The 25,477-nt window shown below is 39.8% G+C and overlaps 2 protein-coding genes across 8 annotated transcripts in view; one reads left to right on the forward strand and one right to left on the reverse strand.

Annotated features, from left to right (window-relative positions):
• The window catches only part of phkb (phosphorylase kinase, beta), a 59,909-nt gene extending 38,224 nt beyond the window's left edge, over positions 1-21,685 (reverse strand). For 2 of the 5 annotated variants that reach the window (XM_036963410.1, XM_036963411.1), the window contains exons 1-8: positions 21,566-21,685; positions 16,405-16,491; positions 11,130-11,268; positions 7,448-7,547; positions 5,965-6,072; positions 5,785-5,865; positions 3,432-3,547; positions 235-298 (exon numbers count right to left, since the gene is read on the reverse strand). In XM_036963410.1, the coding sequence (XP_036819305.1) occupies positions 235-298; positions 3,432-3,547; positions 5,785-5,865; positions 5,965-6,072; positions 7,448-7,547; positions 11,130-11,268; positions 16,405-16,491; positions 21,566-21,629 (759 nt within the window). In that variant the 5' untranslated portion in view covers positions 21,630-21,685. Of the gene's footprint in view, positions 1-234; positions 299-3,431; positions 3,548-5,784; positions 5,866-5,964; positions 6,073-7,447; positions 7,548-11,129; positions 11,269-13,465; positions 13,502-16,404; positions 16,492-18,644; positions 18,749-21,565 lie in introns of those variants that run through there. The other 3 variants (XM_036963412.1, XM_036963413.1, XM_036963414.1) reach the window with 3 other exon arrangements.
• Positions 21,686-21,736: 51 nt separating this feature from the next.
• The window catches only part of itfg1 (integrin alpha FG-GAP repeat containing 1), a 119,731-nt gene continuing 115,990 nt past the window's right edge, over positions 21,737-25,477 (forward strand). Inside the window, exons 1-6 of one of the 3 annotated variants that reach the window (XR_002470956.2) lie at positions 21,737-22,110; positions 22,528-22,612; positions 22,824-22,963; positions 23,104-23,155; positions 23,329-23,406; positions 23,620-23,714. Coding sequence is in view for 1 of the 3 variants with exons in the window: in XM_036963415.1 (XP_036819310.1) it covers positions 21,927-22,110; positions 22,528-22,612; positions 22,824-22,963; positions 23,104-23,155; positions 23,329-23,406; positions 23,620-23,714 (634 nt within the window). In the remaining 2 variants the exon portion in view is untranslated. The remainder of the gene's footprint in view (positions 22,111-22,527; positions 22,613-22,823; positions 22,964-23,103; positions 23,156-23,328; positions 23,407-23,619; positions 23,715-25,477) is intronic. The other 2 variants (XR_005039670.1, XM_036963415.1) reach the window with 2 other exon arrangements.

Consider the following 25,477-nt stretch of genomic DNA (forward strand, 5'->3'; position numbering starts at 1 on the left):
ACCATCTATAAGATCTTGAAGATGGATGGTGATGTAATGGGACTCCCAATTTGAAGCATTAGATCAGTTACACACTATCTATAATGCAATCTTAACGCATCAGACGCTGTTACACCAGAGGTGCATACGCAGTTCGGTCATTAAAATCCTAAACTCTTATCTTCAGAGTAAGTGAGGACAATGGCTAGGTCTCTTGACAGAATGTGGATGAAAGTTGGAGGATAAATCAAATACCTGATTCCCAAACAGGTTGAATCCATTGATAGCCTCGAGAGCAGCTTTAGCCAGCCCCACAGAACTGCAAAAGAAAGAACATGTTTAAGAAACCCAATATAAACCTGAAAGCACTAATGGTATTTATAATTGAAATATCATAGGACACACATTTTCTGATCTGTTCCATGGCTCCAAGTTATATGCAAGACTAACATACACAGGTTACTTAATATTCAGTTGAAGTTTACATACACCTTTGCCAAATACTTAATATTTAAACTACGTTTTTCACAATTCCTGACATTTAATCCTAGTAAAAATTCCATGTCTTAGGTCAGTTAGGATCACCACTTTATTGAGGTCGGGGCTTTGTGTTGGCCACTCCAATACCTTGACTTTGTTGTCCTTAAGCTATTTTGCTACAACTTTGGAAGTATGCTTGGGGTCAATGTCCATTTGGAAGACCCATTTGCGACCTAACATTAACTTACTGACTGATGTCTTGAGATGTTGCTTCAATATATTCGCATACTTTTCCTCCTCATGATGCCATCTATTCTGTGAAGTGCACCAGTCCCTCTTGCAGCAAAGCACCCCCACAACATGATGCTGCCACCCCCGTGCTTCACGGTTGGGATGGTGTTCTTTGGCTTGCAAGCCCCCCCTTTTTTCCTCCAAACATAACAATGGTCTTTATGGCCATTTTTGTTTCATCAGACCAGAGGACATTTCTCCAAAAAGTACAATCTTTGTCCCCATGTGCAGTTGGAAACCGTAGTCTGTTTTATGGCGGTTTGGAGCAGTGGCTTCTTCCTTGCTGAGCGGCCTTTCAGGTTATGTCAATACTACTCGTTTTACTGTGGATATAGATACCTTTGTACAGGTTTCCTCCAGCATCTTCACAAGGTCCTTAGCTGTTGTTCTGGGATTTATTTTCACTTTTCGCACCAAAGTACGTTATCTCTAAGAGACAGAACACGTCTCCTTCCTGAGCGGTATGACGGCTGCGTGGTCCCATGGTGTTTATACTTGCGTTCTATTGTTTGTACAGATGAACTTGGTACCTTCAGGCATTTGGAAATTGCTCCCAAGGATGAACCAGACTTGTGGAGGTCTGCAATTCTTTTTCTGAGGTCTTGGCTGATTTCTTCTGATTTTCCCATGATGTCAAGCAAAGAGGCACTGAGTTTGAAGGTAGGCCTTGAAATAGATCCACAGGTAGACCTCCAATTGACTGAAATGATGTAAATGAGCCTAACAGAAGCTTCTAAAGCCATGACATCATTTTCTGGAATTTTCCAAGCTGTTTAAAAAGGCACAGTCAACTTAGTATGTGAACTTCTGACCCACTGGAATTGCGAGTGAATTATTAGTGAAAGTGAATTATTAGTGAAATAATTTGTCTGTAAACAATTGTTGGAAAAATGACTTGTGTCATGCATGAAGTAGATGTCCTAACCAACTTGGAAATATTACAGTTTGTTAACAAGAAATGTGTGGAGTGGTTGAAAAATGAGTTTTAATGACTCCAACCTAAGTGTATGTAAACTTCAACTGGAGATACTTTATAAATGGGGGTTTGGTTAAACTTTTTATGAACCCCCTATGTACAAGGCACATGACTCCCAAAACAAACACTCCTTGCCTTGTAACGAGCCTTACAATTATACTGTAAAATGCCTACAAGTATACATTTGAATAGTTTAATAATGTAATGCAAACAGATGACTTGTAGATTTAATTGTTGCTGAAATCATTGTGCACTTTACTATGCAGAGAAAATAGCAGTGCATTTCCTTTCCCTCTTAATAGGTCTCTATAAAAGGAAGATGACGACGTGGCAAGGAGAGTTGCAAGATACACCGACAAGTAAAAAAGGTGTTCAATCCCACAAACACAGGGCCTAAACCGATACAAAAATGCAGAAAAATAACAGAACATAGTTGAAACCAGCTTTCCCAAAACACAACTTCAGCTCCCTCTCTGACAAAATCAGCAGCAATGATCACAATCAAGCAACATGAGGCCTTTTTTGAAAGTCTATTGATTTTCTGTCCGAACTTGCCTGGACATAATGCGTAAGAGCTGTCAACAGTTCTGAGTGAGCGTGACGCCTTGGTCGAAGGTTGAAAACATTGAATGTGCACACAGTGCTGTAGTTTCAGGGAGCAGGGTGGGCATTGGTTTGATAATAGTAACAAGTTGCAGACAACAAGCACAACACAGTATCTTGTCATACAATTTTTACAAAAGGGAGAAACATACATACACTAACGTACTATTCTATGATGTAATTCATCCTGACTGATGTTGACAGCTTCTGTCAACACGTCCCAATGAGTGCAGTTCGGTTGAAACCTACTATAGGTTAGAAACCTAACGCAGTTGAACAAAGCTAAATATTAGAATTAAGTTGCTCTATATTTTAACTTGGCGAGAGATTGCCAAGGGGTAACCAAGCTCGATAGGACTACAGCTTAGCCATTTTTGCACAAACTCAATACCATCTAGGATTGATGACATTAACATTGTTTTATAATGACTGCCATTTTCCTTTCAGCCGAGCTTGAATATCATGATTCAATTCTCTAGATGAAGGCATTCATCACAGCTTTCCCTGACACTCAGCCACACACAGGCCTACGTACCCATCGGCAGTCTGGTACACTGAGTTAATGGAACAGTCCCCCCCCCCCCCCCCCCCCATTGTAACCGCGCCCCTGAAACTTGGTGAATGACTCCGCATGAAGATAATGAACTCAGAAAGTAAAAAGTTGTTATTCTGCCCCCGCAATTGCTCTCTGTTTACATTACTGCATTTTAATGTGTATTATGGAAACTGAACTACAAATCAGTCATTCTGAATTTGACTAATGGACATGGTGTCGAAGTATTGTCTATGTAGAATGCAAAGTCAGATTTTTTTCTCTAGGAAATGGTGGTAAGTTGCAACCAATTTTGCTACATTCTTTAGAAGAAACCAATGTTTTCCAGAGATAAGGGACAGAGGAAACAGAATCATTATCGAGGTCTTGGGAGAGGGAGAGGCAGTTCTACTGCTCCAATGATAGGTCATCGACATTACCTTTACTACCCTAAAATATATCCTCTTTTTTTTTGTGGAGAGATTAACACATTCCATGTGTGGAGACTGTCTAGCAATGTGTTCATATCTTTATAAATCAAAGTATTCACTAGAGGAGGACAAGACAGACCTGGAGTGCAGCTCAGTGCTTCCATTGTTGTACTTGCTCCCTCTCTCCCACATTCCAAAGTCAGGCACTCTGTACGCCCTCTCTACACAGAACACCAGGTTCTGGATGAAAGATACCTGCAGAGGTAGAAAACACGACAATATCACATGAACGAGATCTCTCAATCTCAACATTGAACGCTTTCTCCCTGGAATTAAACTGTACTGTGTAATCATATTGTCAAAAGAAGAGCTCATGCAACTTCGGGAAGAATGTACTCACATTTAAATGGAATAAACTATTCTCCAATAACTCTCATTTCATGCACATTTTCAGTAAGTTATTTATTGAATAAAACACATTAACATTTTGCCCCTGATGGAATTAACATTTGTGTGCCCCAAGTTAAAAGACAAACATCACCCAGTCACATGGGTAGTCAAAACCATGTCCTTAATTTCATCTGGAACAAGGAGGAATGGCTCTTCTCTATGTGCAGATGCCACCATGGCCTTTTTTTTTGCCTTTACCTCCCTTATCTCACCTCATTTGCTCACATCGTATATAGACTTGTTTCTACTGTATTATTGACTGTATGTTTGTTTTACTCCATGTGTAACTCTGTGTCGTTGTATGTGTCAAACTGCTTTGCTTTATCTTGGCCAGGTCGCAGTTGTAAATGAGAACTTGTTCTCAACTTGCCCACCTGGTTAAATCAAGATGAAATTAAAAAAAAGAGACGGAAACTTCACAAAAATATTTTTAAATTATGACTTAAGAGGCCATGAAGGAAAAATGTGAAAGTACTGGGGGAGATGTGACTGACAACAGGTAAACAGACAGGGCCTAAAGTGTACAAAAATGGGACAGGCAAGGAGAGAAGACAGGGAACTAAACAGAGCCACTGAAATAAGGACATTGCGGGTTATTTTATTTTGGGCTTTAATAGAATGATTAATAGAATGATCTTGATTACCTTTTTTATTGAGAAAAAAAAAAGAAGTACAACACAAAACATACAAAAGACAACAATACCGACTCACACAAACATCAACGACATCACACCTGCTCAGACCCACCTGGTCTCACCCCTATCTACTCAAACTGCGCCATTTTGTTCCTCTCTGTCACCCACGCACGTTCAATATTTAGAGAAAGAAGCATAGGATTTTTCAATTTGTCTTAACGACTGAGAGGTATCTTTCTGGAATCTTGATAGTATCATCGTGAACGTTGGGCGCATACACAAAACACACACACAAAGCATCTACCTGTATTAATACTGCAAGATTCAATTGTATTGAACTTCCAGTCGGGAAAATATACTGAACCACTGCTAAGAGCCAAAATTGGAATAATGAGAATACCAAAAGATGCATTTAAATGCGGTGCAGAAATGACACACATTAAGAGTCCCATTTCCTGTTTATTTGTTCTGATGTAGATTAATAAAAGGATACATGCTCGTTGATTTCATGTTCATGCCCTTTACTTGTATTACGCAGCTCAATAAGCACTATTTAAATGTGCAAATTAGGTCTGCTTTGCAAATAGGACTGGCCCCATTGAAGCTACACAGGCAATTTGTTTGCCGTTGGGGGAAAAAAATATATATATATATTTAATGTGAGGCTTTCAATTTTCTGTAAACAAAGTGAATGCTCACTGTAATTGCTTCCGGGCATAATGTTCTAGAACAGCTCTATTTTTGAAGATAAGTCTGGATCAAAAAAAAAAAAAGCTTTTTCTGAAGGCAATAATTTCACCCCTGTGCCTAAAAGTAAATCTCCCAGTGAGCAGACAACTGAATTAAGAGATGGAATTAATGAATTTCAAATCTCCCAAAGGGCTATAAGAGAATTAACAGCACTTACGGCTGCAGCCACCTTAAAGGACCACTATAACGAAGGAGTTGCTATTACTTTAGCTGTCCGTTTTACTAGGCCTCCAACTCAATAACTTGCTCACCAATGAAAAAGGGTGCTGCATAAGTTAGTGTAAGTCAAGAGGCAGGTGTATTGAATTTTAAAACCGTTACATAGTCATCAAATCATCACATGTAAATAGCTGCGTTTCTAAAGATGCATGGACCGTTAACTACTGCTTATTCAGCTGCTGTCTCTACGATTAACTGTCTCAGGGCACTTTGGCACACAGGAGCTTTCTTGGCTTGCGTTGTTTATAGTCTTGTCCGTATGTTCGTTTCTGCTCCCTGTTGACACTGGGTTTCCCCTTAGGTTGATCATACTCTATTACCCCCCCCCCCCCCCATCGAATCACTATGAAGAAGCCATGCTGCGTAAGTGTTGTGCTCCGCAGACAGACGTGTTCTTTCTGAGAGAGAGGTCACGTGCCTAAGGCCAGTGGGCCGTACCTCATCCGTGTTGTAGATGATCTGGAGGCCGGAGCAGACCATCTCCACCAAATAGAGCAGGAAGAGGGACAAGGCATCAATCTGACGGAGGGAGACGGTATTTACAATGGTGAAGAGCGTGAGACCGGAATCCGTTCGGACTTTATGCATTATCATGACAATGTTTGTGAGCGGGTTTACCTGTAGGTGATGGTAGTCATCGTAGGACAGAATCTCATCTCCTGTGTCGACATTGAATATTGAGTGCAGGCACTTGGAGGGGCTGGGGTCCTGTTTGAATTCCTCCACCTGAAATAGAATGAAGGTGAAGAAAGAGAGTGAAAGGAAGAGAAAAAGAGAACGAAAGGGCAAATAAAAGAGGAGTCAGTCCATCAAATAAATCAATATATATATATACACATACACACACACCTTACTCACTGGGCATATTTCAATTATTTATCCTATCCTCACAAAAAGGTACGTGAGGTGAAAACCGGGACTAGGATGGCTCATGGATATTCCACTGCGTCATCACTAGCACACACACTAGAATTTTGAATGAATGGCTCTGAAGACATGAGCAAACCGCTGGTATGCATGAATAACAGACATACCATTTATTTGTATCGTGGTGCATTAAGCAATTATTGAGTCATGCCAAAGATGTACACATATGACTTCTCCTCCTCAAACCATCCCAGGTCAGATTTGAGTGATACACATAGAACAGTTACACTCTGTTTGAGTTTACTTCACACGGTACATTATTTTGTGCCAACATTTGGCACTGACTGAACCAATAACGGTTCCGTTCCAAAATAGCCTAACATTTGTATTGAAAGTGCATTTCCACAATAGTGCTGTTTATGAATCTCGCCAAATGTCACTGTGTGTCAGTGAGTGTGTGTGATCTTAGCGTGAAATGGTTCCGGAGCTAAATCTGTCAGAAAACATTTGAGAAGCTTGTGTCGTGTGGCTAATTCGTTAAGACTGTGTTTAGTTTCATTGGTACATTGTGGTAAACTTTGATGCCCTCTCTTTAATGGCTCTGTAGTTGTTTAAAAAAATAAATAAAAAATGTGCTTCCTAGTCGCTCTGTATTGTGGGTCCATTAAAAATGGCATGTTCTCTGTGAATGCCAGAGACAGATGTTAATGAGCGCTGCACTGTGTAATTAACTGAAGAAACGGTGCATTATAATTAAGACACAGAAAAGCTTTCCCATAAATTAGGTCGTCAAGGTCATGAGCAAATGAAACAAAACCATTTCAAAAGCCAACAGAGATGTGCAATTACAGACCAGAACAAGACCAGTGTTCTATTGTACTAAAGCTGCTTTCATAGAGGTCTTTAAACAATATAGACGCTGATATTTTGACTGAACGGTCTGCTCAGATGCTTTAAACAAAAGGGTTCTGTTGAGGCAAAAACCATTTGGAAACATCTATATTATTCCATCCACATAGAGATACAACCAGTCCAAGCGCAAGATAATAAACCACTGAAGCGTGAGAACAGAGAAGATCAGTAAAAGGAGAGATCTTCATCCCCCCCCCCCATTAGTGACAGTTTCTGTGTTTGCTAAAAATCTATATTCATTACTGGATAATGGCATTTGTTTAGATCACTAAGAATGAACTACAGTGTTTCCTGTGGTCTGACGTTTCGTTTGTGGACTCACCTTGTCAGACTGGCGCATGTAACAGTAGAGGATGCCCCTCATGCACTTGATGGCTGAGTGCTCCAACTCATGGGTGCGTCCCATGTCATCATCGATGCGTCTGCACGACAGGGTTGATCGCCGCCATGTGCCACAATGAGATGGAGGGAAAAAAACGGCCCAACGAGCAGAAGAGCATGTTAAATCATCCTAACTTATCCTACTTTTCACCGCACAAAATTACTAGGGTCTGGTTATCCTGTCTGTGCATACATTAAATGGTACATATTACATGGGGACAACCTATTGTATTTGTACACAGTCATAGACAGGTTTTAAATCATTTTAGGACATTAATGACAGTTGTGACATTATTGACAGTTGTTATTCCTATTCCTAAGACAAGCAAGGACATACTACATTCCAATTGACCTCTCATCAAAATCACACTTGAAAATGACCCAAATGCTTCCAGTATACTGTTGACATAAACAATGGCATCTACATTGCATTTGGAAGGTAGTCAGACCTGTTCCCTTTTTCCACATTTTGTAACTTAATAACATTAATCTAAAATGGATTTTAAAAAAAAATCCTCAATCTACACACAATAACAAAGCGAAAACAGGTTTAGACATTCTTGGAAATTTGGTAAATAAAAAACAGAAATACCTTATTTACATAAGTATTCAAATCAAATCATATTTGTCATTACAGTGAAATGTTTACTTACAAGCCCTTAACCAACAATGCAGTTAAGAAAAAAAGTGTTAAAGAAAGTATTTACTAAAATAAACTGAAGTAAGAAATAAATAAAATAAAAACGAATTAAGAAGCAACAATAAAATATCAATAGCGAGGCTATATACAGGGGGTACCGGTACAGAGTCAATGTGCGGGGGCACAGGTTAGTCAAGGTAATTTAGTTAATATGTACATAGAACAGAACAGTCTATGACTGTGGTGGCTGGAGTCATTGGCAATTTTTTGGGCCTTCCTCTGACACTACCTGGTAAAGAGGTCCTGGATAGCAGGAAGCTTGGCCCCAGTAATGTACTTGGCCATACACACTACCCTCTGTAGTGCCTTGCGGTCAGAGGCCAAGCAGTTGCCATACCAGGCGGTGATGCAACCAGTCAGGATGCTCTCGATATTCAGACCCTTTGCTATGAGACTCGAAATTGAGCTCATGTGCATCCTGTTTCCATTGATCATCCTTGAGATGTTTCTACAACTTGATTGGAGTCCACCTGTGGTAAATTCAATTGATTGGACATGATTTGGAAAGGCACACACCTGTCTCCCACAGTTGACAGGGCATGTCAGAGCAAAAACCAAGCCGTGAGCTCAAAGGAATTGTCTGTAGAGCTCCAAGACAGGTTTGTGTTGAGGCACAGATCTGGGGAAGGGTACCAAAACATTTCTGCAGCATTGAAAGTCCCCAAGAACATAGAGGCCTCCACCATTCTTGAATAAAATAAGTTTGGAATCACCATGACTCTTCCTAGAGCTGGCCACTCGGCCAAACTGAGCAATCGGGGGAGAAGGGCCTTGGTCAGGAAGGTGACCAAGAACCCGATGGTCACTCTGACATAGCTCCAGAGTTCCTCTGTGGAGATGGGAGAACCTTCCAGAAGGACAACCATCTATGCAGCACTCCACCAATCAGGCCTTTATGGTAGAGTGGCCAGATGGAAGCCACTCCCCAGTAAAAGGCACATGACAGCCCGCTTGGAGTTTGCCAAAAGGCATCTAAAGACTCTCAGACCATGAGAAACAATATTCTCTGGTCTGATGAAAAAAATATTTAACTCTTTGGCCTGAATACCAAGCGTCACGTCTGGAGGAAACCTGCCACCATCCCTACGGTGAAGCATGGTGGTGGCAGCACCCTAAACACACAGCCAAAACAATGCAGGAATGGCTTCGGGACAAGTCTCTGAATGTCCTTGAGTGTCCCAGCCAGAGCCCGGACTTGAACTCGATCGAACATCTCTGGAGAGACCTGAAAATAGCTGTACAGCGACGCTCCCCATCCAACCTGACAGAGCATTGGAGGATCTGCAGAGAGGAAAGGGAAAAACTCCACAAATATAGGTGTGCCAAACTTGTAGCATCATACCCAAGAAGACTCAAGGCTGGAATCACTGCCAAAGGAGCTTCAACAAAGTACTGAATAAAGGGTCTGAATACTTATGTAAATATGATATTTCAGTCTTTTTCATGAATTCAATTTTTTTTTCTTCTAAAAACCTGTTTTTGCTTTGTCAGTATGGGGTATTTTGTGTACTGTAGACTGATGAGGGGGGGGGGGGGGGGGGGGGAACTATTGAATACATTTTTGAATAAGGCTGTAAAATAACAAAATGTGGAAAAAGTGAAGGGGTCTGAATACTTTCGAATGCACTGCAAGTAGACCTCGTATGTTTTCATTAATGACATTCACTTACTTTGAAACATACATTTCCACCAGTGCATGGGCATCTGCCCATCCATCCACCCATTTACTCCAATCTAAAGCACCCACTCCAGTCCTCTCTAGTCACATGGGAGGGTAAGTAATGGTTTGGGCCTGTGCTGTCAGATTGGAGTCGTCTTAATTAAATTCCTGTGACAATTTTAACAGGAAGAAACCATGACGAATGAGTAGGCCCCTCTGGTCTACTTGAACATTCTATTTTTACTCTCGTGTCCCGTTGGAGAAAAAAAATGCACACCCGTGGGTTTCGAAAGAGCACTTGGTTAGAAGGTCTAGTGGAGAAAGTCCCTGACTATTTTGAGTATCTCAGAGCTCCCCTTGAACTTGAGCCCTCAGTGTATGAAGTGAAGGACACATTACCACAAAGGGAAAAAAGTGACCTGTTTTATAATCAGATACAGAATCAACAGAATGTCTGAAGGCGAGAGCATTGTGCCTGGGGACTAGAGAAAAATTAAAAGGAAATATGGTGCAGCTGAAGTCCCCCCCCCCCCCCCCCCCCCTCAATTTTTCAGGGCATGTGCTCTACAAGATCCCAAAAGCGTTCTACAGGGATGCTGGCCCATGTTGACTCCAATGCTTCCCACAGTTGTGTCAAGTTGGCTGGATGCTCTTTGGGTGGTGGATCATTCTTGATACACGCGGGAAACTGTTGAGCGTGGAAAAACCCTGCAGCGTTGCAGTTCTTGACACAAACCGGTGAGCCTGGCAAATACTGCCATACCCCGTTCAAAGGCACTTAAATCTTTTGTCTTGTCCATTCGCCCTCTGAATGACACACATACACAAGCCATGTCTCAATTGTCTCAAGGCTTTAAAAATCCTTCTTTAACCCGTCTCCTCCCCTTCATCGACACTGATTGAAGTGGATTTAACAAGTGACATCCATAAGGGATCATAGACTGACCAGGTGAAAGCTATGTCATGGAAAGAGTAGGTGTTCCTAATGTTTTCTGCACTCTGTGTAGTCTGGATGCTGCAGCAGTACATGCCAATGCGCAGCACCCCCTTGGCGTTACAAAAGCCGTCTGCTTTGATTAAGAATATCGGTCCCTGATGGAGCCCATTAACTAAGGTTGTACTAGATTCATTACTAAGATCAACTTTAATATACAGTGAGCTAAGGTGGCTGTAGATGTGTGTGTGTGTGTGTGTGTGTGTGTGTGTGTGTGTGTGTGTGTGTGTGTGTGTGTGTGTGTGTGTGTGTGTGTGTGTGTGTGTCACCTGTAAGCTAAAGCCAGGGCCCAGGAACTGGCTGCACAGTACAGGGAGTCCCGCACCTTGGCTTCCTTGCAGCTGGAACATGTCTTGGTAGGGAAGAGGCCAGTGGTAGGGCTCTGGTAGTTCAGAATGGTGGTCTTCACTAGAGACAGAAACAAGGGAGATACAGGTGATCCCTCAGCCTTTAAAGGCTCAGTACAGTCAAAACTATATTTTTCCTGTATTTTGCATAATATTGTCCAACAGCTGACGAAACTAACATTGATCAGTGTTATTTCCTGATAGTTGCTGGTTAGAAATACCATCTCCACAGCAGCTTCTAATCAGCCTGTTTGCATGGGTGGGAGTTTAGGCTTGCGTGGTGACATAACCATGTGGTTAATTGGTTAATAGACCAATAACAAAGAGAGTTCCAAACCGCTCTCCACACTCAGACTAGTCCCAGACAGTCCTAGCTAAATTCTTGCTTGATAAATAGTTTTTAGTCCATTGTAGTGGACAACTGTTGCAGTAAGTTACCCAGAAATGGTTTGATATAAAAAATATAAAAAAATCTGAAAAATTGTGAAATGGAATGCAATATAAAGGTATGTTAGCAGCTGTATATTGTGTAGTTATTGCTGTAAAACCAGACATCCTAACAGGGTGTGTTACTGCACATGTGAAGGTGACAATAACTTTGGCTTCAGGTCACATACTGTACATTACAGAGTGACACAAGATAAACAAATGTTTATCTTCATGCAAATCCTCTAAATAGTATTTAGTTTGAATAAAAAGTCACACTAAAACAGAAGGCCTGGAATCACAGGAATGTATTTGTCTACCCTTCCCCGTCCTCCCTCACCGACTAATAATCTGTCTGAACAGGGTCCTTAATTTTTCATCGCCACGTTATGCCAGAGCAAATGAAGGGGGACATCCATTCTGCGAGATCGTTTGGTTACAGGGAGTCCGGGTCAATTCAAAGAGACAAAGTCAGCATTGCCAGGATAAAGAGGTGGGGGGAATTAAGCAGAATATTAATAAACTCCCTTCAGTAACTCGGAAGTGACAATTACTTTGACCCCAGAGGCTGCTTGGGAAAAAACACATTAAAAAAAGTACAGTGCTTCTTCTGACTAGGATTCATATGTTATTAACGGCAATATAATGTATTTGAGGCACATCAAAGAGAAAAAATGGCACCTTAGTAAGACTCCTCTGAATCAAAACCACGGTTAAAATATGTTATTATTCTCTAACTCCAAAAGACACAACAGCACTCTAGATGCAAATAAACTGAGATTGGAGTTGCTCAGCCTCATATCATCCACCGACCTAATGACCCACTAAATCAACAGCTAACGCTTTAGACACAGTCTATGTCTTAGAATGGGCCATTCCTCTGCTCCCAGATAGTTAGTAGAAAGAAAGAAAGAAAGAAAGAAAGAAAGAAAGAAAGAAAGAAAGAAAGAAAGAAAGAAAGAAAGAAAGAAAGAAAGAAAGAAAGAAAGAAAGAAAGAAAGAAAGAAAGAAAGAAAGAAAGAAAGAAAGAAAGAAAGAAAGAAAGAAAGAAAGAAAGAAAGAAAGAAAGAAAGAAAGAAAGAAAGAAAGAAAGAAAGAAAGAAAGAAAGAAAGAAAGAAAGAAAGAAAGAAAGAAAGAAAGAAAGAAAGAAAGAAAGAAAGAAAGAAAGAAAGAAAGAAAGAAAGAAAGAAAGAAAGAAAGAAAGAAAGAAAGAAAAGAAAGAAAGAAAGAAAGAAAGAAAGAAAGAAAGAAAGAAAGAAAGAACAAATGAGAGCTAAGAGACCTCCACAACAAAACATAAAACTTACTCTACCATTTCTTAAATCTCCCCGAGCCAGTCAGATAGCAGCCCTGCGCCTCCACTATAATCAAGTGGGAGAATAAAATAAAGAGGCACTGGAGTGTGGCCACATTACCACATAAATAAGAAACCTGAGGCCCGCACAGGAGAAAAATAAGACAAACTGTGAGGGACAGTGATATCCCTAATGTCGTTTGCTCAGAAATGAGAGAGAATTGGTCCACACTGAATCATAAGCGCATGTAATGCCACTGGCTTTACAACTGCACTATTTTTTAGTAGATAGAGAAAGATCTGAGTCGTCATTTACCCATGAAGTACAAAAAAGGGGGGGGGGGGATTCATCCCACGTGCATTGGCGATAACAACTGCTGCTTTGCTCCCTGCTTAAATTGCTGCATACCGACCACAAAATTAAGCAAGAACATTTCAACATATTGTCATCTCACGGAGAACGTTTCCAAGAGAGCAACATGCATGTTACTGTCACAGTACTCTTTCGTACATTGCTAGTAGAATAAAATCACTCACCAAGGGCAATCTAAAGCTTTCAGAATTTCGACCAATCTGACGGAGCAGAAAAAGGCATGGGAAAAGCACTGTGTCAAATATTACTATAATATAGCCTACATCACAAAAAGTGTACTGGCACATTATTTCAAAAGCTAAAATTGCATCTGTTTACTGTGAAGAACAAAACATGCACCAAACATATAAAAGCTACAGTGGTAACAATGAACGCAAAATTCATGGAGTAATGAGAGTGATTCATTTTCACCCGGGGAGCTCAGGTGGTGAGAAACACTGATAGGTTGTTCTCTTTGGGGATGTCTGTCACCATGAGTTCACACTGGTTTCAGATGAGGGACCAGTTGCTCCCCTAGTGTCTTTCACTTGGCTGCTTTTCCTGTAGCATCCTCAAATAACCCTCGCTGTCTCTTTGTCTTATACTAGCCTATGGGAGGGGGATACAAACATAATACAACCCTTGGGATTTTCAAACATGAAACCATATTGATAAACTATGCTCCCCAAGAACATGGGGAACATCTTTGAGAACTCATTGAAGTATCTTTGTTGCCCGTCTTCAGTAGAACAAACATTTGTTTCTTCTCTCTTCAAATAGGCTCACAACATAAAATATAATAGAAGCTGTATTGCCCTTGAAAAGTAATTTGTCTTGAACATAGATATTGCATTTGGACCACAGCCCCAGGTCACAGCAAAGCACATATCACAATATCCTTCATAAAATGACTACGTAATACAATACACTTCCTCTGTTTCCAAACTGAGCAAAGGGAGATGTGCCATTAAAGAAAGGAAGCCATGAAATAAGTTGCCAGGCTGTATCCATGCCCCCCTGTCATCATCACAACTGACCAATGGGGTGTGACATGTCTGCCAATGGTACGGTAACCTGTGACAATTGCATGGCTCTATTTTCGGCTGGTGTTAAGGCAGCGCTAGTGTCAAATGCACGTTACTTTGAAATTTTGTCATGTAAAAATTGGCGCACTGGCATTTTCCAGCCCCAATGCCAGGTTCGTCAATTTATCTGTCTTAAATATCAGCTTGCATACGCTCAGATGGGCATGGTGGAAATATTTGAGGTGTGTCCTTAAAAACATGATCCAAAGTGCTAATTTCAGGCAGCGCTGATAGGGATATTTAAGACCAATCAAAAGCTGGTTTTAGCCGTATGAATTTTGACAGTGGAAACGCAGCCGATCCAGCCGTGACGCACACTGCCCATGGAACAAGAGTAGCCTAATGTGCTTTTGGTCGCCTGTATACTTCGTATTTAGAAACATAAAAAAACAAATATGTTATTACATTTAGTATTATTTGATTAAAAACCAAGCATAACCTCCCCTCCTCTCAATTAAGGCTTTTTTTGTGTGCCCAATGCAATTGTCGATAAAGGACTTGGCTCCTGAGACCGCTTGGAAATAAATCTTAAATCACCAAAGCCTTATTCAAATATCAAGTCTGACAGGAGTAAAACAGTGAGCTGACATTCACTTTTTATCTATGCATTGTAGGCAGGCCCACAATATTTTAGCCATGCAGGTCCCGCTTTGGATTTATAGATGTGTGTAAAAACCCTCCATATTCTGCATTGTTTTAATATTCTATGTCCACAGAGAGAACTTATCTGGCCTGTAAGTGTGACAAAGCCTATTTAAAACAAGTTGTTTCTTTGTTTTGTTTCTAATTTTAATTCTTAGTTATCTTTTTAGGCCTTAATAATTGTGACAGTGAAAATAGAGAAAATATTTCTGACACACCACTGAACCAAAAGCACTACTGCCTACACTTAGATTTACCATTGTGTCCATATTTCAGAGTAACATACACAATTCTATCCATATTTCAGAGTAACATACAACATTTTATCCATATTTCAGAGTAACATACAAAATTCTATCCATATTTCAGAGTAACATACAAAATTCTATCCATATTTCAGAGTAACATACAACATTCTATCCATATTTCAGAGTAACATACAAAATTCTATCCATATTTCAGAGTAACATACAACATTCTATCCATATTTCAGAGTAACATACAACATTCTATCCATATTTCAGAGTAACATACAAAATTCTATCCATATTTCAGAGTAACATACAACATTCTATCCATATTTCAGAGTAACATACAAAATTCTATCCATATTTCAGAGTAACATACAACATTCTATCCATATTTCAGAGTAACATACAAAATTCTATCCATATTTCAGAGTAACATACAACATTCTATCCATATTTCAGAGTAACATACAACATTCTATCCATATTTCAGAGTAACATACAACATTCTATCCATATTTCAGAGTAACATACAACATTCTATCCATATTTCAGAGTAACATACAACATTCTATCCATATTTCAGAGTAACATACAAAATTCTATCCATATTTCAGAGTAACATACACAATTCTATCCATATTTCAGAGTAACATACAACATTCTATCCATATTTCAGAGTAACATACAAAATTCTATCCATATTTCAGAGTAACATACAACATTCTATCCATATTTCAGAGTAACATACAACATTCTATCCATATTTCAGAGTAACATACAACATTCTATCCATATTTCAGAGTAACATACAACATTCTATCCATATTTCAGAGTAACATACAACATTCTATCCATATTTCAGAGTAACATACAAAATTCTATCCATATTTCAGAGTAACATACAACATTCTATCCATATTTCAGAGTAACATACAACATTCTATCCATATTTCAGAGTAACATACAACATTCTATCCATATTTCAGAGTAACATACAACATTCTATCCATATTTCAAACACAAATACTTCAAAAGGTACACCACCTACAAATAGAAAAATAAACTTGAAAGGACCTCACCTTTGAGGAGATCTTCAAAACAAGGATTTTAAATACTAAGTACTTTAAACATAATCACAGTGCTCACCTGCATTGTAGTAACGGTCAAGTCTCTCCCATAGTGGCTCATCCTCCCGGTGGAGAATGGAGAGCTTGAGAGGTTCATAGATGGAGCCTGAGGAGAGATACAAAACACAATTATTTACAGAACATTAATTGCTGAGCCAGAGCTCAATTGGAGTTCATTTGTTCATGTCTCAGGCGCCTCTGTGATACTTTCCCACACACTACAGTAAATATATGTCATAGAAAGACCCCCATGAACACTTGGGGAGTAGTTGGCTGTAAGACTGATGCTACAAAAGGTTTCTAGTTATCAGCAATTCTATCTTAAATCTTCAGAAGCAAATCTATTTAGACCTAAATGCTAAACATATTTTACAGAATGTTGTTTTTAGATAATGCTGTTAATGAAGACTTTAGCTACACAAGGGACTGAAGAACATCATCATAAACACATGGTCAAAATAATTCAGTATCAGCCATGTTTTTTGTGATTTCCGTCAGAATACAATGAACAGTCCTGGTCCCACAAAAACCACAATGCATTGACGCATGCAATCACGACAAGGCCCCATTTCCAACTCACATTTAGTCACTGCAAATACCAAAACAAATCTCCAGCATGAAGTGTGATTTCCTACGCTGAGCACAAATTTAAAATATAATGGAACTTGCCATCATTTCTTCAGAGCAAAGTGAATTTCAGGGGAACCCCATCTGTTGGACCACTATTTCAGACACATTTTTACTTTGGAGTGATTTACATTTTAATGGGATCAATCTTTGGGTCAATACCTCAGGTACTGGCAAAAAAAAAAAATCCAAATTTCCAGTCAAATTACCATAATTTCCATCAGCTTTTAAGTGGCAGGGACAAAGCCATCGCTTTTCAAGATAACTCTGCAAAGGCAGTGCGAGGCTAATATGCAAATGAAAGGTTTTATTTAATTTCTACTGAATAGAAACACGGATTGAAGTATGTGGTTGCTTGGAAATATTGTGTGATTAATTTCACTGAGAGAGTTCAATATTTGTTAATACTAGGTTTAGTACTGTATACTGGTTAGTATAATTTTCTATTTCCATTAAACAATATAAGTACAATAGTTGTACTATCTTTGGTGGAAACCCTAGGGAGAGACTGTGAATCATAGTTGCAGCAAAAAATGAATTATAACGTGAATTATAACAACTTGGATCATTTTTAGATACAGTAGTGTATACCATATTTTACCTCACAAAATATACCCCATGAATTGAACGTAGCAGCCTACATCCACGACAGGTATATTGGTATAGCATCCTGACCAAGCCACGTAAGACAGCATTAATAGTGTATCACAGCATTTTCAGCATATCATACCATTCACCTGAAGAAAACTGAACACAGGAGGTTGGTGGTACCTTAATTGGGGAGGACAGGCGTGTGATAAATCCTGATGCGGAAAAGTTTCCATGTGTTTGATGCCATTCGGTCCGTTTTATTTTATTTAACCAGGTAAGTTGACTCATTTACAGCAACGACCTGGGGAATAGTTACAGGGGAGAGGAGGGATAAATGAGCCAATTGTAAGCTGGGGATGATTAGGTGACCATGATGGCGTGAGAGCCAGATTGGGAATTTAGCCAGGCCACCGGGGTTATCACTCCTACTCTTGCGATAAGTGCCATTGGATCTTTTAGTGACCACAGAGAGTCAGGACTCCTGTTCAACATCCCATCAGCAAGATGGCACCCTACACAGGGCAATCATTGACCTGGGGCATTGGGACATTTTTTTTTTACCAGAGGAAAGGGTGCCTACTACTGGCCCTCCAACACCACTTCCAGCAGCATCTGTTCTCCCATCCAGGGTCTGACCAGAACCAACCCTGCTTAGCTTCAGAAGCAAGCCAGCAGTGGGATGCAGGGTGGTATGCTGCTTGCCATCCTCCCCTCAGCAGCCTCCACTGAAACTGACATATGATACTAGGGTGGTAGAGTAATACAAAACTCTGGCTGGCATGATTATTAATTGAAATGTATCATTTGGAGTGGTGTCATCCTGAGAATTTTCTCATATAATGATATACAAGAATTACACTCGATTGAATCAAAATTTAGTTCAACCAAATTTGAAAGGCTTTGGGTTTGGGTGTGCTTACCTACCTCTATAAAAAAATAAAAAATAAAAAAAACATTTTGCCAGTTAAGTTGATTGAGAACACATTCTCATTTACATCAACGACCTGGAGAATAGTTACATAAGCTCAATTCACTACTTACCATGTCTTTTAAGTTTCCGAGGAGCTTTGGAAATCTCACATTCCGAACTGGCCATTTTCAAAAGGTGAGGTAAAGGGCAATCGTCTCTGAGCTAAATTACAAATCTACAGCAATTCACAGGAGGGTTAGTAGAGCGGATTAAGAAGAAAAACAAAATCAATCAGAAATCACAAAGCAAGTTAATATTGGGTGGCTACAAAACAGACAAATGACAACACATTAACATGCCATGTAGCCTACAATGATCATTAAAAGATTAGCCTACTTGGAAATTATTTGTATGTTGGCATATGATAGTTAAGATGAGTTATGACGGTTTGAATTAGCCTAATGTCTGAATGTGTCTGTTTTCAAATACAGTCTGCTGTAAATGTGTATACATATTTTCAGGCATTCATTCATCAAACTATAATGTTTTTTTTATGAGTGATACTAAACAAATGAAAACTATTATGATGATAAAGTATTTCTTAAATAACCAACTATTGCATGAGGCCTTTAATTGACAGCAGGCTTGATTAACCATTGATCATAATCAAAATCAAAATCAGTATACGAGCTTTATGACTTCAGATTGAAAACATGGACATAGGCAAAGCCCGCGAGTGATTACACCTCCCACCCCCCTTGCTCAAGGGCACATTAACAGATTTTTCACCCAGTCTGCTCGGGGATTCAAACCAGCGGCCTTTCGGTTACTGGCCCAATGCTCTTAACTGCTAGGCTACCCGCCATATTTGATTGTGTCTCAATATAATCAAGGTATGAAATTATTATTTTCCAATATAATCTCTTTCGGACTCAAGATGATTCACACCGACAAAAAAAACAGGTCCTACCCCTGCACTGTCTATGTGAACAGGTTGCCATGTTGGCAAGTGTAATGGCAGTTAGCCTGATGAACATAGCCTACATCAGGGGAGGCCGGTGGGAGGAGCTACAGTGGGGAGAACAAGTATTTGATAACCTGCAAAATCGGCAGTGTTTCCTACTTACAAAGCATGTAAAGGTCTGTATTTTTTGTCATAGGTACACTTCAACTGTGAGAGACGGAATCTAAAACAAAAATCCAGAAAATCATATTGTATGATTTTTAAGTAATTCATTTGCATGACATAAGTATTTGATCACCTACCAACCAGTAAGAATTTCGGCTCTCACAGACCTGTTAGTTTTTCTTTAAGAAGCCCACCTGTTCTCCACTCATTACCTGTATTAACTGCACCTGTTTGAACTCGTTACCTGTATAAAAGACACCTGTCCACACACTCAATCAAATAGACTCCAACCTCTCCAAAATGGCCAAGCCCAGAGAGCTGTGTAAGGACATCAGGGTTAAATTGTAGACCTGCACAAGGCTGGGATGGGCTACAGTACAATAGGCAAGCAGCTTGGTGAGAAGGCAACAACTGTTGGCGCAATTAGTAGAAAATGGAAGAAGTTCAAGATGACGGTCAATCTCCCTCGGTCTGGGGCTCCATGCAAGATCTCACCTCGTGGGGCATCAATGATCATGAGGAAGGTGAGGGATCAGCCCAGAACTACACGGCAGGACCTGGTCAATGACCTGAAGAGAGCTGGGACCACAGTCTCAAAGAAAACCATTAGTAACACACTACGCCGTCATGGATTAAAATCCTGCAGCGCACGCAAGGTCCCCCTGCTCAAGCCAGCGCATGTCCAGGGCCATCTGAAGTTTGCCAATGACCATCTGGATGATCCAGAGGAGGAATGGGAGAAGGTCATGTGGTCTGATGAGACAAAAATAGAGCTTTTTGGTCTAAACTCCACTCGCCGTGTTTGGAGGAAGAAGAAGGATGAGTACCCCCAAGAACACCATCCCAACCGTGAAGCATGGAGGTGGAAACATCATTCTTTGGGGATGCTTTTCTGCAAAGGGGACAGGACGGCTGCACCGTATTGAGGGGAGGATGGATGGGGCCATGTATCGTGAGATCTTGGCCAACAACCTTCCCTCAGTAAGAGCATTGAAGATGGGTCGTGGCTGGGTCTTCCAGCATGACAACGACCCGAAACACACAGCCAGGGCAACTAAGGAGTGGCTCCGTAAGAAGCAACTCAAGGTCCTGGAGTGGCCTAGCCAGTCTCCAGACCTGAACCCAATAGAAAATCTTTGGAGGGAGCTGAAAGTCCGTATTGCCCAGCGACAGCCCCGAAACCTGAAGGATCTGGAGAAGGTCTGTATGGAGGAGTGGGCCAAAATCCCTGCTGCAGTGTGTGCAAACCTGGTCAAGAACTACAGGAAACGTATGATCTCTGTAATTGCAAACACAGGTTTCTGTACCAAATATTAAGTTCTGCTTTTCTGATGTATCAAATACTTGTCATGCAATAAAATGCAAATTAATTACTTAATCATACAATGTGATTTTCTAGATTTTTGTTTTAGATTCCGTGTCTCACAGTTGAAGTGTACCTATGATAAAAAATGACAGACCTCTACATGCTTTAAGTAGGAAATACTGCCGATTTTGCAGGTTATCAAATACTTGTTCTCCCCACAGTATGAGGCTCGCTGGAATGGTATTCAAATTGCGTTAACCACGTTTGACTCGGTTTCATTTATTCCATTCCAGCCATGACAATGAGCCCGTCCTATTGCTCCTCCCACCAGCCTCCTTTGGCCTACATGTACATTCATTCTCGTTCAGTATGATAACATTGCTGTTTTATGTAGCCTAACACAAACGACAAGGGTAGAAGCAACACCTGATGTGAAGTTCCTAAAATAGCTTCAGTAGCAGCAAACGTATAAGCTTGACCTTTCATGCTCATGCAAGCCCGCTATAGCAGGCAAGTAACATATAACGTTAATCTGTTTCGTTTGTTTTTCACTCAAGACATTCAGAGGTTTGCAGAAATACAACAAAAATGCATGTTACAATAACACACTGTCAAACCTGAACGCTTTTGTCTGGCTTTGATTTCCAGGAGTTTCCTGCCGACATCTCCCAAGCTTGACATGTTGGTTAGTTCTCTGTGTTTACCAAGTGACAGTACGTTGCGACACTGCAGTAAACTAGGAAGCGCTGAAGGTGTGACGTCACACCACCCCTTTGAACGTGTCAAGAGTCTTTCTACCTCTTGTACCAATTATGTTCTTTAACTTTATACATACGACTAAATAAGGCTAGATTTTTCTTTTCTTCACAAGTGTCAAACCCCACTCATTTAGGCTTAAGGCGTTGCTTGCTGTCAATTCACCATCTGCCGTAAACCGAACACGCACTGCAGTATTCCAGTTTGTGTTTGAATTGAACTATGAGGATGTGGATATTGTTTATCAATATTTTTACATTTACTGTGTATTTTGCAGGGAAGTATTCAGCATCTGCTCTTCAAGATGTAACAACTGACTTGTTTGGGTCTGAAAATCATGGCACTGTGGCTGCTTTTGGTGATTTCAACTCGGATAAACAGACAGATATTTTCATCATCAGAGAACGTGAGTAGCTAACGTTAGCTAGCTGGCTTTTCAATAGGATACATTTCGCTAGTGAATAATATAGAAACTTTAGCTAGATACTAGATGAGGATATTTGAATTATTGACATTTGCTGTGCATGTGTTCCAAAGATGCTAGCTAATCTAGCTTAGCAATGAAAACAGTGATGACGTAGAAATCTATTTTCTCTGCTTTGAAAAGCTGTTTGGTGTTCAATGCATTACCTACATTACAAGACACAGTAGCCTAGTAACTAGATTGAAACAAAATCATAAAATGGGTCTAGATCTCTCACCAATGAATGTATTTCAGTGAATTAGTCACTGCATTGTTGATATGGTTTGTGACTGCTGTGGTGACTTTGAAATTGAGTATTGTGTGCATTGTTTTTTATTGCATATTTCATTGAACTTTCAGAATCTGAGTTGGTGATATTCTTGGCTGATCTGAAAGCCCCATACTTCAAGCCAAAAGTACATATCACTAAAAAGGATTTGCCTGTGTAAGTTTCTGATCTTATTCTCTCAATTGTACTAGTGCACACATCACTTCTCACCTTGAAGCATCAATAATTCCACATCGTCCAGTCAAACTCTGTGGGTTAGGGTAGATTGACACAAGATGATTTTAGCTGTCACTGAGAAAAGCCTTATGCTATTATTTACTGGCTTATGTCAACAGCTGGCACTCTGTAAACATCTTTCCTCTCTCAGCAATTGTATCATAACCAGTGTTGTTCCCGGAGACTACGATGGAGATTCTCAGATGGATGTGCTGCTTACAGTTCAGCTCAAGACCAAGGCCACCTCAGACACAATGGTTGTTGTATTCTGGGGAAACAACCAAACCCTGGGTAAATTGTTGCTTTATTAGGCCTAGATTCAGGCTTATGGAATACAAAGAAATAATGTACTCTAATAAAGTCAGAAAAATTACTTCTGTTCACTGTTATTAAATAGCTAACTGATTAACATCTCTTATCTGGTTTTGCAGATGAACAAGTTGACCTTAATAAGACATTTGTGGACCAACCTCTGATAATGGAGTAGGTTATGCATGGGAATTTTTTTTTTTTTTTTTTTTTACAAATCACCTGTAGGAGTTGTTTTCTATGATGAGTTTCCATGTAAGCAATATTGTTTTCCTAAACTTAGTCCTATGATCTTGCTCATGAGTTGGGAGTTTTGACGGTTTTATAAATGAAATTATCTTACGCAGCTTCAATGGGGACATGATTCCAGACATCTTTGGGGTTTCTGCTGATTTCTCCACTGAAGTCTGCTATCTTACTGGAAGGTAAGGTGGAGATTCGAAAAGTGACTCAATGCTTTGCAGTCCCCATAGACATTGTTTTATTTTACATTATTCTCCATGTCTTGACAAAACTCAATTGCAATTGAAATATTGTAGATGTATGTAGTGTTAAAAATAGTACCTTTGTTGTTCTGTGTTTTTTCAGAATGTCTGCTGAGCACATGAATCATGTTGTGTTGTGTTCTTTCCTCACAGGAACGCAGTGTGGCAGCCAGCTCTTAGTTCACCTGTCAAGATACGTATTCCTCATTCCAATGCTTTCATCGACATAAATAAGGATTTCACCGCCGGTGAGTAGACAAATATCCTAAATGGGTTATTGGAACCTTGCATTGCCAGACTCAGTAATCTGGTATTACAGACAGGCTGGATGGAAGCTAATTTGGAACCATACCTGATTAGATTGTTTTACATGGTGTGTGTAGTGCTGGTGTGCAATATATTTTCAATTTCTTCAGCAAGATTGGAGTCTATAGACTCACTTTCTACAATGAAACATATGGACAGTGGTGCATAGCAATCTAATGGCTGTGTGATCAGTCTCTTTAGCATTAGAGTCAAGAGTAGTGAGTTCATTCTGCGTAATTGGGCACTCTTCTAGATGCTTCTATAAATGGTCAAAATCAGCATTTCACATACTGTATACAAAGGCAGGGAATTTGAGTCTGTTCTTGGCAGCCCATCCTCTTCTCTTCATATCTTTTTGAATTGATATGATGTAGTAACTTGGTAAAGATTTCCCGTCAGTATTGGGATAAGTATGTGGGTTACCTTGTGGTATTCAACCCTTGGAGAGAATGTTGGCATACTAGGGCCGGTATCACAATATTATTTTCCATCGCAAAAATGAAAACATGAAGCAGACCAAACTCGAAGCACTCCAAACATTGTGTGCTATAGCTTGGAAGAAAAAAAATTACTCTGGATGACAACATAATGTTTGTTTCCAACATTAGGGCTGTTTTCCTAAAGAAGTTCAATCCGGTTTGTGTTTTCTTTCCTTGCCACGACACTAATGAGTATCGCGGTACTGGTATCGTCCCGGCCTGATGGCCTACTCCACAAGTTTCATGAGACAGCTGGGTAGATGATCTGTCAAGGCAATTATCCCTTTTTTTTCTATTGTGTGGTACAAACTTTCTCCTAAGAGTTTCTTACGCTCCAAACAATTGGATTAAAATATAATATAGTTCAACAATTTAAGTTGACTAAGAGAGAGAGGAATTCACATTTTCCTCACCACTGAATAAATTAATCGGCTTCTTCTTGTTTTACTGGATTTCTCTTTTTCCACAAAATTCCATCCGACAAACCTGTCACTTAGACTACTTTTCAATTTTTTTTCTCCCAGGAAGTCAAATCCCATATTAAGGAAGAGTCAGTACAATACCATCATGAGATATCGACTAATTTCATCCTTTCATGATTGCAATATCTGTATAAAATCTATGTGGTTATTATATCATGTTAATTTACAGCATATGTTATAAATGCTTCACGTAGGCCTACAATAGATCTTTAAAAACAGGTAGGCCAATGCCAAACACTTCGCAAACATATGGTAACCTAATCAATATTATGGAAATAGAAGTATGTATTTGTTTGATATTAATAGGTAACAATTAATACTTAACAAATAGTAAGACATTCTACTAATGCTGTGTTGTTTTTTTTAAAGGGAGGGTCTCCACTCTAGCTCCCTGCAGTTAATCTGGGCATATAATCACTAGAGACAGCTTGAGCTGACAATTGAGTTAAAGACTGCATTCCATAGACACGAGGAGTAGAGCAAACCCCTCATTGTTCCTAATCATCCTGGCATCTGGGAAACTAAGCCAGGTTGTTGTTTTGTGTGTTTTTTTAAATGTAATTAATTGAACCTTTATTTAACAAGGCAAGTCAATTAAGAACAAATTATTATTTACAATGACAGCCTACCGGGAAACAGTGGGTTAACTGCCTTGTTCAAGGGAAGAACGACAGAATTTTACCATGTCAGCCCAGGGATTCGATCCAGCAACCTTTCGGTTACTGGCCCAATGCTCTAACCACT

The sequence above is a fragment of the Oncorhynchus mykiss genome, chromosome 26, assembly GCF_013265735.2.
Source record: "Oncorhynchus mykiss isolate Arlee chromosome 26, USDA_OmykA_1.1, whole genome shotgun sequence".
Classification (NCBI taxonomy): Eukaryota; Metazoa; Chordata; class Actinopteri; order Salmoniformes; family Salmonidae; genus Oncorhynchus; species Oncorhynchus mykiss.